Consider the following 14,550-nt stretch of genomic DNA (forward strand, 5'->3'; position numbering starts at 1 on the left):
GCCTTATTTACAAATATTCAGCTGTAGCAGTAGCGTTCGGACGTCGTAAGGCATCGGCGCGAACTTGTTAGCTTGTCTTTTCGTGCCGCATTGAACGTGCCGTTCACGTAAACTACAACTACCACATCGTAAAAGCATAATGTTTATGCTTTCGTGAACATTGTCAACGATTAGCATCCTGCTAACCGATGTTGCTCCAGAAGAAGTCTTCGGTGACGAAGTGTGCGCTACAAACCTTCATTGGCGGAGTCACATGCTTGCCGATCCGGAGCTTCACCTCCGACTTCATTCAGTTTTTCGGCGAGATGTGTATACTTTTGCTGATGGATGTCGGTACTCCGCTCTTCCATCAGTCCTCCCATCACGAACGTACACACAAAAAAAGATCGCTTTACTTAAAGAATTGAAACACACAATGGTGACTCTTGATGATCTCGGATAAGTGCTTCGGAAGATCACTCAAAAAACACAATAACTGACTCGTTCGCAATCTCAATTTCTTTTGTAGCGTTTTACTCTTAGCCCCCCCCTTCTCATTATAACATAGAGGAGGCGCGATCCTTCTACGGATTCGTGTTGCTCGAGAACTCTTCGAGTGCCGGCACTTCCACTGGCCGGAGCTTGCGTGTGCACATGCGTCGAGCCTCGTCGCACTGGTAGCCCTCGGGACAGCAGTGTTCCCCGTCCGCGCAGCAGGTGGCCTTGTCAAACGGACAGCACACGTACGTTCTGTTAGACTGGCAGCAGGTCATCTTGTCCGGACAAATGCTCTGGTCGGGGCAGGTTGTTTTCACTTCTGCAGGCGGCACGAGAGAAGGGATATAACAGAGAGTTTTAGCTTGTCCAGCATTCGGATAAATGTAGGTGGACTTGGCGTTTTACCGGATAGGCAAAGGCGTAAACGTGAGCTACCGGAGCGCTGCAGCCACCTAGTGGCGCAGAGCCCAAATAGAAATTGACAGAACTAATACGGCAGTAACCAAGTGTGCTCATTTTCGCTGCTGGTCTAAATTTTCGCAGCGACGTAATTGTGTCGCCGCCGAAAATTCACACCAGCAGCACAGTAAAATACACTGGGAAGGGAAATATTCGCTGTGTTTGTCTGGTTGAGCTCCGCACCACCAGGTGGCTGCATCGTGCAGGCCGTTCAGGCTTGCGCTTCCGCTCATCCGGCAAAACGCCCAATCCGCTTACGTTTACCTGAATACCGTACACGCCAAAGCTCTCTAAAAGAGAGTTTTAGCGTGTCCGATATACCGGCAAACGCGGGTGGTTTTGGCGGATTACCGGATGAGCGGGGGCGTAAGCGTGAGCTGCCAACGTGGTGGCGCAATCCCCATCCCTCCTGCAGCTCACGCTTATACGCCGCCGCTCATCCGGCAAAATCTCCCACTCTGCTTGCGTTTACCGCAATACCGGACACGCTAAAACGTGTCCGGTATTCCGGTATAAGCAATGACGTTTGAGTAATACCAGGTTGACGCACGCTGGTAGCGACATCTTGTGACGCTTTGTCTAACCACAATGCCTTACAGACTCGTTTTCGTGTTGCTTGAATGTTCCTGTCGAAAAAAAAAAACAATTAAGAAGGCAACGTGTTCATGATTGCGCCGTTGCCTAACATTTACACCAACAGCGAAGTAGAATACGCTTGTTAACTGCAGTAATAGCTCTCTGATTCAGCTCTGCGCCACCGCCTGGCGCCACCAGTTGTCATAATTTTAATGCATATACAGGGTGTTTCAGCGAACGCTTTAAAAATTCTTAAACGTTGCTTGGGGCAGGTAGCACAATTCTAGTTCATGAGCTGGTCTACTCGAAGAGGCGGACATTACTTGCATAAGAAATTGAAATGCATAATCGAATAATTAACAAAAATTCACTAATTAAGTTTTTAACTAATTACCTGATGGCCCATATTGCAATTTACAAATTGTAGCCGTGGAATTCGCAAGGCGGATCCACTTGGAATGAATTCTCGGGATGACACCGGTATCGAGATATTAATTCCCGAACTTTGCGGAGAAATGCAAGTCCGATGAAAAGTCAGCGTTGCTACTCGCTGCTATTCGATGTATCGATAAGATCAGCCGCAGAGGCAGCGGAATCGCGATATCTGCGATCTCCCGAAGCGCGCGCGCAGGTTTCCGGAGCCGGACATCTTAACGCGAAAGCGTTAAGGGGCCCGTGTCGCAGAAAATCCGGCGTCGTTGTAAGCGCCTGCGTCCGTGGCGGAGAAAATCATCTCGTACTACCCCTACCGCGCTGGCCCTCCGCGTGGCGCAAGCTGTTAGTGAACAAAAATTGAATTTCTCACAGTGAAATCCGTCAGAAAAATGGTAAAGTACAACTTAACCATAACGTACAGACATGGTGGCGTCGGATTGTAATTTGAATGTACGAGAACACTTAATTCTGTTACGAGAAAACTCAAACACAAACCCATTTTCCAGCATTTCCACCATACAAGCATCGGTGCGCTCGGGTAGGTTACTTGCGAAAATCCTATCCAGATGGTGCTCGCATCCTCTGCAGGTCAAATTGGCACTTAGCCTGCCTAATGTGTTTTGGACACGCGCGCGTGTTGGGGCAAACAATTCATAAAATAATAAAAAGGTCCTATGTAGGGCCTTCACATTTTACTATAAGACGACTTATATTGCCCCTGGAAGAACGTCTTCCCAGCAATGCATTTCTGTTTAATAGTGAAGCTGACTTTAAGGGGATCGGTGTAAGCTTGGCCTTAGTAAGCTGGCTTTCCACGTTCTCTATTGCAGTGAAGCCTGCTCATAAAGAAAAATGCGATGCGAACGGGGCCCGATAACGCTATCACGTTCCACTCTTAAAGGCGAAGCTTAAGCGTCCTCCAATTTTTTGCGTTCTGCTTTGACGATCGCGAAGCTTCGGAGCGCGTTTAAAAATCACCGCCTCGTGGGGGGAGGGGGGGGGGGGGCGGACTGTTTACAAAACTACAATATACTTCTCCTTCACGTCCGATAGCGCAGTATGTCCGTGAGCGGCGCGGAAGGTCTCTTAAGCGGCGTTTCAAACCATCGATAGAAGGCTAACCATGCCCAATCGGCGCGGTACGGAAAGAATTAAGGCCACATCATGCAGATCCTAAACTCTAAATTATCATCATCCTCATCACACTAAAATATTCCCACTGCAGCAAATACACGCCTTCAAGTGCATGATTCCTTTATTAAAACGAAGCTTTCTTTGTCTTCTTCCGCGGTGTGTGGCTCTTCAGCGTTGTCGGTTTGTCGCCGTGTAAATCGGACTGATACTAGAGATAGTGCAACCAGCGATCGCGTGAGCCACGTGGTGTTGGTCACGTGGTGGAGTACGTCACCGCGTATCACGCCGCTCTCTTCTCGGATGTGTGGCATGCTCGTCTTGCTTCATGCTTTTGGGCGGTTTATAAAAAAAAAATGTCGCTCTGCAGAATTCCAGCGCATTTCAATGACATTAACGTGTCTTCGCCAACCCTTACAAAAATCGTTATAAGAATTTCGTTTTATTTCCATTGACTTTCTCCTGCGTTCATCGTACGTTCTATTGGATTTCAATTGAAGGTCATGCACAATAATCGAAAGGGAAGCATTAGCGATGCTTTCTACCGTAATTTTGTGCCACTTTCTTCGGTCTGATTATTTACAGAGACAATCACGATTGTCCACTCACCGTGCAGGCGCTACTGGAACGCCAGTGGAAGCCAGCGCTCATGCGAATCACTCCTCATGTTCCTGTGTTTTAATGTCAACTAGCCCGTCTCCAAGCCTTCTCTTAAGTGAATGACGTCCGAATATAGACACACCGCTAAAGAGTGCTAAATGTGTGCGCCTCTTTCTTCTCTCTCTCTTTTTTTTTCGCTCTTCCCCTTCCCCCAACGCAGAGTAGCTGGCTAGAGGAATACACCTCAGGCCGACCTCTCTGCATTTGGGATTATCAAACTTTCTCTCTCTCTCTCTCTAGAGCATATATTCTCATACTTATAAGGTTGTTTTCAGTTCCTTATTGCATGCGTCCGCAAAGAGAGTCGCGGAGAAGGGCTACTTAGAAATGCCGCCCAAGAAAATTTCAGCAGATTTCGAATAAGCTGACGCTTTCTTTCACAATCATTATCGATGGTTTTCGCGGAAATTTTTGTTAAGGGTTCGACTTACACGCGCGCGCGCCTCCTGCCGATAGTTGGCGGCGTGACCCACGGTGGCGGGAGCGCGCTCGCCGTACGGAATGCAGCTCTGCGTCGGCACGAAGCAGTAAAAGCCTGCCTTGCAGCAGAAAGTGCCGTCGCTGCAGCAGGTGCCGTTCGCGTACGGACAGCAGAACCAGCTGAGTTTGTCGTACCACAGGCAGCACTTGGCGCTGTTCGAGCAAGTGGTCCTCCCTCCTGGACACACTATTGACGACGATGACGACGACGACCGGGACGGCTCTGGCTCACCAGCTGCTTTTCAAACCATGCATGCACGGGAATTTTGCGCAAGGGCCTAAGTGTACGAGAACCCGACGCCTATTGGTCGACTCGGAAGTCGGGCTTGACGCGATCCGACTCTATCGCGGACACATTATGGCGCGAAACTCGTGTTCTTTTTTTTTTTTTTTTTTGTCAAAAATGTAAATGTTGTGCACCTGAACAAGAAATAAAGAAAAAAACATCGTGGTGTAGGTCTTTGTAACATGACGAAGCCTTCTATCACGAACTCCGCACCACACTACTGCGACTTCAGTAGGCAGCCCCTGACACCTCAAATCGTTAAATTTGCAGTCCTATGTTGGTGAATTACCATCAAATTGTTTGATGGATGTTGGGTATGGCCCCTAATCCATGTAGCCGGCCTTAGGTGATACACCGACTCTAGAGGCTCGATATCGCAGTGTACCTCAACGTGTGAACATTTCTGAAATTTAAGTGGCCTGCGGAACCAAAGTACTTTAAATTATGTAATCCGAGTTACTGGAACTGTGATTTCTCACATTAGCTTTCAATTCGCCTTTTCTTTCGGTTACATGCCCCTCGCGGTGCATTAATTGTGATTCTTATCAGAATCATTCTACCAGAAAAGGTTAAAAGCGAACTCTATTCCTGTGGGTCCAGATAGCATGGGGCGCCAACGTCAACGCGACGACGATAGAACTTGTAAACAGAGTATTTAGAGTACATGGCTGAGTGGTGCGCTTTACCGACCCGATAGGATGTCATTGGCATGAGCCTTAGCGAACCGGGTGAGACTGAGCTAAGCTAAGCCACGCAGGGCGGCTTGACTAAGGCTCTAACCAACCCTTACCGAGTCCGGCCCACTGTCGTTTGCATGGTATGCGCGGGAACCCGAACACGAAATTTCGGAGTGACAGGTCAGCTCAATGCGGTTTCGTCTAGTTCAGCACCTTGATTGACTACAAACTTTTACTGACTCCTGCAGTGCCGCGCTTGAGAGTCCGTCTGCTTTGGCTTTGTTGTATATTTTGCTGACGATTGCGATGCACTAACAAAAGGATGGGGGCCATTTATTCATGGCTCGCATTGTTTCTCGCTGCAGGTTCAATCTGGCTTCAACATAATCTCGACGGATAGCAGAATATGCTTCCACTTCTGCAAAACACTGGCAAACGCTGGGTAACGGCAGGTGAGTCTGTGCCACGACACTCGGAAGCATAAATATAGTCCTAAGTGATTTGACATCACAGCCACTTCCCAACGTAACGAACGATGAGTACGAAGCAGTCAGCCTTATGCAGTCGCTTTAGCACTGTTTTGCAAAGAAAGAAAACATCCCCCGTGAGGGAACTCGCTTCACCAAATGCCACTGCAAACTGTAATGTGCTGCCCTCCAATTATTCAGCTCGCTGGCTCAGAGACTACGGCGTCTCGCGGCTGAGCGCATGGGTTCGGTTCCCGGCTGCGGTGGCCACCACTCTTAAATACGAAAATTTCAGTGTACACGAAAAAAAGGTAACTTCCACAGGTGGGGGACCGATATCACACCTCTGCATTACGCACAACGCGATAATCTGGGTTCGGTCTCCACTTGAAGCAAATTATACTTTGCTGATCATTATCTGCATGATCGTTATCTTGATAAAGCGGGGGTGTATGTAAAGGAAGTCAGAGTAGCATAGATAATCCGTTGCCGTCTACAACATGCTTCCTTCTCAGCCGAGCTGTGTCTTTGGGGAGTACTTCTCAATTAACTATAGTCAGCCAATCTTCAGTCATTCAACCGATCGTTATTAAATATTCCGATCTGAGTCATTCGACTGTACAATCCCACACTGAACTGTCATGTTTTTTTTGTTTTTTTTTTTGCCAGCGATGCTTTCTGGCAGTTGAAACGCGAGCGTACGTGGCATTGTTCTCGCTAAGCGAAGCTGGCGTCACTAATGATATGAATTTGAAGGAGTGGTTGGCGCCGGCTAATGCTCTTCGCAGGGCAGAATAAATCTGAACGCATGAAAAACGCTGAAGATGGTCAAACGTAACGAATATTTGCCAAGTTTCTCTCGCCAGTACGTATCTCCATGTAAATGCGTAAAAAAAAAAAAATTGCACGAACCATCAACGACGATTGCCAGTGTAAGCGAATAGCACGAACGAACGAAACGGAACGGAACGGAACGAACGATTTCTTTGCCGAGTCCGACCATCGAGCACCACAGAGCTCCGACCAACCACGCGAACGGCCGTGGGAGCTAAGTAAAGGTACTTGCTTTGAAACGTAACTACATATTACCGTTCACAAGGATCCTGTTCATGGGCCTGCTGCGGCGCTTTGGAACTATGGGACGCATCGGGGAGGACAGGCTTCCCTTGAGGCACCTGCCGCCCTCCGTGTCGCACGTGTATCCCGCCGGACAGCAGTGCGCCCTGTCGTCGCAACAGACCGCCTGGTTGTAGGGGCAGCAGCCGTACGAGCCGCTTTGCAGCTGGCAGCAGGTCTGCTCGTCGTCACATTCGTTGCCGTCCGGGCACACCTGGTTGAGCGCTGTCGATGGCAAGCACAGTCCGGTCAGCGATCCATTGCGAAACATTGCGCGCGTTTCCTAAAAATGCCACTTTATAAAATGTTATATATACAAACTGGCTCGATGGCAAGTCAGTTCTATAAAATATCCCAAGGTGGAGGAAGGTTGTCTGGATGACAATCTCTTCCTTGCACAAACTGGTGCAATGAGCATCGCGTCGTGATTGAGAGCTCGGCTAGGTGGTGCGATTCCAACATGTGAAAATCAGCGCAAGACAATAATAAAAAGAATCATGGACAAGAAAGAGAAAACAACAAACACTGGCGCTGACTCGCAACTGCTTTTTTTTTTTTACTTTTCGTACTATTGTACTTTCGATTTTCCGTAACTTCTTGTACTTGTTGTTTCCCCAAATAAGTCTTTAGTGCCACTCAGCGCCAATGTTCGCCGTCTTCGTTTCCTTGTCCGTGTTCTTGCGCTGTTCTTTTAATCAATGAACATTCATAGATGCTGCTATACCCGTGCAGTACACATCACATTCGCACTTTGTTCCACTCTGCTAGGCCGCATCACAAAAAAAAAAAAAGAAACCCGCCTCCCTTCCGCCCTGTGAAAGTGAATGTACAGCGAAGCTGTTGTCGACGTTAGACAACCACCACCACTACAACTGCCACAGGTCACGTGCGCACGCACGTGTGCGGAAATGCGGCACACATCCTTATTCTTCTAGGCCCTCCGCGAAGCGCAAGTGTGTTATAGAACTAATTTCTCAAACTAAATTGCGTGAGAAAAATCGTAAAGTACGACTTACACACAAGCTGCAGACATGATAGCTTCAAATTGTAATTCGAATATCCGAGAAAGCATAATTTTGTATACGCGGAAACTCAAAGACAAAGCCCTTTTTCCAGCTGCCCTTTGAGGTCTGTCTGAGTGGCCGTTAAGTGGCGGTACTGTTCTTGGGTGAGCGCAGAACGAGCCCACGAAAAATCGCGACCAACTAGACGCTAACAGCTTGGCTGTGAAAAGTAGACAAGCTGGCGAGCGAAATTTCAGAAGCTACGGCCATAGACAGGAGCGGGCAGTCTTGCATCAGCACACCATCAATTCTTCTAACAGGAAAAGAAAAATGCTAGCTACGCTAAACCAGTCTCTCAGTTCAAGAAACAAACTGCTGGCGTGGCAGAAAAAAAGAAAAGAAAGAAGAAAAACGACACTCCCTCGATTCAGTCAGTGGTGACAGTCCCCTACCAGTCACATCGGGAGTAGCGCAAGGTAGTGTACTCGGACCGTTATTTTTTTTTCTTTTATACATTAATGATGTTCTAAATGTAGTTTACTCAAACATTAACATTAGTCCCTTCAGTGACAGTGTACACATGTGGACGCAACTCATTTTCGCCATTTCTGTGCAGTTGTGGCAAGGAATAGACCACACAAATTAAGCTTAGGGTAAATTGAACGTTCTGCTTACCTCAACTACCTTCATTTTACTTCTGACGGAAATCTATCGCTACCAAAGGTCGCTTTGGACAAGACACTACAGTGTTTGACGGGATGTGTGACGTCGGACGTTTCTGAAGCAATTGCGAAATAATTTTTTTTCTTTCTAGTAATGGTTGCAACCAGTCATTAACTTCGGCGAGTAGTTCGCTCTAGTGATTCAATTATTTTTATGAGGAAACGTATCATTACTGAGTGCCCAATAATTAGATACTTACAATGTAATTCTGGTCACTCATCATAAAATGCAGAAAGAGTCATTCTACCACCTTGACTTGCTCTTAATAGAGTCCGCAGCACCTTGGCTTGAAATTATGTAAATTTCATTTAATTATCGACAGTCAATCATAATTCGTGACTGAAGTGGTTCGACTATTTGCTGACGAATGTGTTTTGTACAGAGATTTAACTTCCCATAACTATGTACATGAACTTAACAACAGCTTAAATAACATTCTAGATTGGAATGCTTCTGAATACGAAAAAAAAGTGTTATTTTATAAATTGCACGCAGAAAAAGCCCACTAATGCACACTTATATACTCGGTTCGTCATGTTTACAAGAGGTTACTAACTACAAATACTTGGGAGTCACCATTACTAACAATATATAATGGAACATTCATATTGACAACGCATGCGCATGAGCCTTTCATAAAGCTCTGTCTACTCAGACACAAATTAAGAAACGCCCCGGCTAGTGTTAAACTTCTCTGCTACGGATCCTTTATTCGGCCTATACATGAGTGTGCTTGTATAGTCTGGGATCCCTATACCAATAACTTTACATTAAAAAAAGCTTGAAAGAATACAGAGAAAAGCAGTTCGATTTTTTTTTTAGTTTTCGCAGTATGATTCTTTCTCAAAACTGAGGGTAATAATTGGTATACAGAATTGCTAGCTATGCGTATAAAAAAAAATTGCGCTTTCGCTTTCATTCTGCACACATTAGTAATAGATAAATTATTCAGCCATCAATATGAAAGGATAGAAAGAAACTATCTATCTAGCCTCTTGAAGCCACCATTCAATAAAAAAAGAACATCCGTTAAAAATTATCGGGTGCTGCGCAGAATCGAACCCGTGTTACGCGGTTTCCTCAAGCCCAGCATCCCGACGCTTTAGCGCTGCGCCATGAATACCCACAGGCAGGGCGAATATTTCTGAGCGTTAGCACGCTCCGGCCCAGTACGCATCTCGGAGGCCACGCAAAAGAAGGGGGGGGGGGGGGGGGGACGTTGCGCGGACTTCGCGGGCGCGCCGCCTAGATGTCGGAACGTGTCCAGAGAGAAGCGCGAGAAAGAAGCCCGACTGCAGTCCACGGCTCATAAATGCCGCGTTTCGGGCGTGGCAATACGGCGTGTTGCTCCATTGCTCGAATGTTAATCCTATTAACTGTGGGCAGCCATCAATACACGCGTTCTGGCGGAATTTTTTTTTTTTTTACATTTCAATCGAAACGCGCGTCGCCGCGTCCGGGAATGGAACCCGTGCATGACCTCGTACGGAGCAGCAGAACAATGATAGCCACTGAGTCTTCGCGGCGGACACTCCGTGAGCTTGTAATCCACAATGATTAAAGCACGAAATTCTTTCTCGGCTGCTCTCCGTACTGAACTCGCTTTGCACGAGAACATCAACTACGCGGTACGTTCTCCTTATACAATGTTTTCATATGATCCCTGCTTTCCCAAAAATGTTATTGAACACAGAGCCGCCTGCCCGTCTTTATTGCCGTTAGAATCACTATGCTTTCTTATACACTGAAGTTCGACAATATTTGTGCTCAGCGAACACGCACTTACACTTAAAATCCATTTGAATTTGGTTTTAGGTTCCATCTTGCGTTTGGCGAAGGATGGCCTTTTGCGCCAGAAAACCCGACACGACAACGACAAATGCATAAGTAAATCAACAAATACATTGGGCATACCAGCCGCTTCGATCAACGCAGCAAACGTGAAGCTCGGCAGCTTCAGCACCGCAGGCACCCAGTGGTCAGCCAGCTGGCACATCTGCGTGGCCACACGACACTGGTAGCCTTTGGGACAGCACGTCCGGTGGTCCGAGCAGCACACGGCTTCGGGCAACGGACAGCAGCCGTATTTACCGCTCTTTACTTGGCAGCAGGTCTGGCCGCTTAGGCACTTGTGTCCGTCGGGGCACGTAATACCTTTAGGATCGGGGACCGAATAGACGATGCTATATGAAGCGCGCTGTGATAGTGACACGGTGTCTACTACGTTGACATGTTCAAATTCCCCTAATTTTCCGAGTTTTCCCGGATTGTTTCTGTGAAGTATAGCTTAAACGGTGCTGGCAGTACACAATTTTCGACACTTCTACTAGTAAAGTGCTAGGTTGTTGGAATTCGCTACCACAATTGACAATCATAGGTTTCGTGGTAGTCCTACTACCTGGCCAGGCTCACTCACAAGACCAGCAAACGACACCATTATTTGTGGATTGTGGATGTTCAGCTCCTCCTGGTATGCCACTAGATTCGCGATAACCACTGTACCGGTACGCTGAACCAAAGCAATCGTAGGGAAAATTCCGTCCCCCTCCCCCTTACCCCGCGTGAATTTTCCAGTGCTTCCAATTTCCGAGAAAATTACAGGTTTTCCTTGACGGTAGACGCCGGGAATAGATTAGTACAGGGACAAGCGAATGAGGCACCCTGCCCTGGATTGACAAATCAGCTCATAGAAACACTAACGTCGTTGTTCGGTGCCGGTTTTACGACATCCTGCGGTTATGACCTAGGAAGGGAACCGATCACGTTCAATTCCCGTGTCATGCTTTAGTTCACGCATGGAACTACGTAACCCAAGGCGTTATCGAAGTAGGTATACCTGGCACCGAAGAAACGACCGCGACTGCGTAAAGGAGTATATTGACGGGACATTTTTGACTTTTCAGTTGTTGAATGAAGGTCCACACTATCTCCTCCCTAGAAGTTGACACTCGCTAGCGTCAGAGCGACCTAAATAACTTACTCGAAAAGTTGTCTCTACGAACCATTTTAGGTGTACGCCGTAAGCGGGTGCGTCATGACGCCAGATACATTGGTTCGTTATTTCAATCCTTTCCTGCGATCCATGTGGCTGCCATGCGCGAGCGCGGACAAAGCAACCACGCGCAGCGCGCTTGTTAATTTTGAAGGCAATGTGTTCCTTGGCGAGTTACCGCCACTTTTCCTTATCGGGTATGTCTGTTTTCAACTTCTCTTTCTGGCCTCTTTCGTGGGCCGACCCCGATGATAGTGCTGATGACTCATTAACAATAATTAGTCATCAGCAGCAGCAAACAAAGCTGATGATGACTGATGATAATGAACATATAATTTATTATGAGCCGCACTGATGATGAGTAAGATAATGATAATTATTGTGATGGTGATAACTGATGACATTTCTCGCCCCCAGCACGCCCTCGGAAGGCATTGTCTTTCCTCGACTTCAACTTCCATTTTTTTTTATTATTATTATAAAGCACATCATCATACCTGGCCTTATTGCTACACAGTGTCAGAAAAGTTTGCTCTGTGTTATGACGTCGCGATAACGTCGACGACATCACTCCGGCACTTCGGGACCAAATTTAGTATCAAATACAAATATAAGTACCGTAAAAACCGTACTATAGGTCGAACCGGAATATAGGTCGACCCCCCAACTAACCAATTCTAAAAACGAAAAAAATCTTTTTCAATGGCAAAAGTACCGAAAGACACCCTTACCTTTAAACAAATGCGACTCAGCCGGTTGCACAATGGTGACAGTATTTATTTAAATGCTGCTCCGTGCCGTGATGATAAGGTGCTGACAAACACGCGGGTCGATGGTCGCACGATACGAAGCCCACGGCAACCGCCGAGGGCTTCCGCGTACTCAATCGCCTTTTCTTGAAGGCGACGGTGAATTGCCGTCGGCTTCCGCTCATTTTGAAACAAAATGTGTAAAAGCAGCCTGAATGCGATGGCGAAGGCGGCTGTTTACTTCATCTGCCCATTGTTGCAAGACTTCCGTAGTTTTTCCGCCAATGTCCGGTATATAAGACGAGGGTCGACGTTTCGCAATGGTTGTTTGAAAAAACGTTCGACCTATATTCCGGTTTTTACGGTATTTTCCTACCTTCATACTTGCAAGGCGTAATCTTTTACGTGCGAGAAATCCGTGATACCAGTTTATCCACTTCAAGAAATTGCCTCATTTAGGCCTAGCTAGCGTTCTAACCGTTGCTCAACCGCTGGTTTCCGCAAGCTAACATATACCATCCATATACTTGCATTGTTACCTGGTCTATCCATATTGTAAAATGTGCGGAATTGAGCAATATTACTAGTTACTAGTTATAGCACTGAGAAAATGGAGCATGCGCCTAATGTCTCGATTCCGGGGAAACGTTGGCAGATGACCTCGCTTATGTCGACAACCGGGTTTTCTTTTTTTTTTTTTCTTTTTTTTTTTTTTGAGAAAAGGTTCACATGTTCGCAATTCGAGATAACGGCCGAGGTGATACTTTGCAGAACAGTAACTCTCGTGCTAGTCATGATATTTTCGTTATTTTTCGTGCAACACCTGCGTAACATATATCGCCGGAAAATTTATAGCAGCTATTTACACACAACTGCGGCGTCACGCGCCGATGACATTACGCTTGCATGGTGCTGCAGTTAAATTGGCTCTGTAAGTGTTGCATCAAGCGATGCCGCCAGCAGATGTTAGCTGAGACCTGGCGAAAACTAAGACATCAAAACCGACTACAGAACTTACCATTATTCAGAAAATAGCACGGATGCTATGGTTTCTCATTTCTACCACATAATTTTTGCTCATTGTAAACAATCCATGTTTCATTGTAGCATATGGCTGATGCTAAAGACAGTTGTCACGCAGTTAGCTCTGCGGCGTAGTACACAAAAGACACTAATAATTTTAACTGTTAGTGCACGGTTTCTCACGTACGAACGCAGCAGACAAGCACAATGTTAGCGTCATGCCCAGCCCACAAAGACGAGCGACATCGATATAAACTGAACATGGAAAGGCTCGACCAACGTCCCTTGACATTCTGCTTTTTCAATAAAGAGAATTCTCTCTCTCTCTCGTGACTATTGGAACAAGTAGTCATGCGAATGTCGATTAGTTGTTTAGTAGATTAGAAAGCCGAAACTCAGCTTTCAACGCACCGTCTTCGAAGTCCCGTTATCAGTTATACGAAGGGCTGCAGAAGTTTTGTAGAAGCTTTGTGTCAAAGCACACGCATTTGTTAAAACAGTGACTCACGGATATTCGGAACATCACGTGACACGTTGTTTCTTCGTACACGACGGGACAACGACGAACACCTCGGACGCAGTTAGTTCTGTCGGTTAGTACGACGATCACGACAACCGTGTGTCCTTACCAGTCGTGAAAATCGGCCGGCCCACTGTCTTCGCTGTATCTCTTAGATTGCCTCGAGAATACATAGGCATCGTTTCTCCAGTGGCTTTCTTGACGCACTTCTGCAATGTTATTATGCAGCGGAATCCTTCGGGGCAGCAGCTGACGTAATCTTCACAACACGTTGCCCGCGGGTAGGGACAACAGTTGTACGTCTTGTCGTACAGCTCGCAGCAGGTCTGGTTGTTGAAACACATTTTCCCGTCCGGACAGTGTACTAGCCGTCCTGGTCGAAAATTGCATCTCGGGAATACTGGTTTTCGGTAAACGACGACACCGGCTAAGAGAAACGCGGCGTTTTCGCCCCCGAAATAAAGTGTACATGGACATAGAAATTCTCCATTTCGTCATTTCACGCTTAGCACTATACAGTAGTGAAACTGTTGTTGAGTAAAAAACTTCTAACTTCTCTCTCTGCGCAAGTTCTCTTTCTACTAGCTAACTAGCCCAACAAGAAGTACTTCTACGATAACAGGGTACCACGTCTTCCTTCCTCTGCTGCTACTGCATTGCCATATACTGCTGTCGATGGCATACAGGCGGTGAAGTATGGCTCGTTTGAAGGGCCCCTCACCAGGTCTGGCCATTTTGAGCTGAGGCGCACAGTGCATACAATGCGCGCTAACGA

The 14,550-nt window shown here is 46.8% G+C and overlaps 2 protein-coding genes across 2 annotated transcripts in view; one reads left to right on the forward strand and one right to left on the reverse strand.

Annotated features, from left to right (window-relative positions):
- The window catches only part of LOC119450991 (F-box/LRR-repeat protein 12), a 462,769-nt gene that overhangs the window by 348,046 nt on the left and 100,173 nt on the right, over positions 1-14,550 (forward strand). Inside the window, exon 4 of the mRNA XM_049666759.1 lies at positions 5,547-5,633. The gene's annotated coding sequence lies outside the window, so the exon portion shown is untranslated. The remainder of the gene's footprint in view (positions 1-5,546; positions 5,634-14,550) is intronic.
- Positions 379-14,550, reverse strand: part of LOC119450988 (progranulin-like) — a 51,635-nt gene continuing 37,463 nt past the window's right edge. The window contains 3 exon segments of the mRNA XM_049666757.1: positions 379-796; positions 6,738-6,989; positions 10,406-10,645. Of these exon segments, the coding sequence (XP_049522714.1) occupies positions 564-796; positions 6,738-6,989; positions 10,406-10,645 (725 nt within the window). The 3' untranslated portion in view covers positions 379-563.

This window comes from Dermacentor silvarum, chromosome 4 (assembly GCF_013339745.2).
Source record: "Dermacentor silvarum isolate Dsil-2018 chromosome 4, BIME_Dsil_1.4, whole genome shotgun sequence".
Taxonomy (NCBI): domain Eukaryota; kingdom Metazoa; phylum Arthropoda; class Arachnida; order Ixodida; family Ixodidae; genus Dermacentor; species Dermacentor silvarum.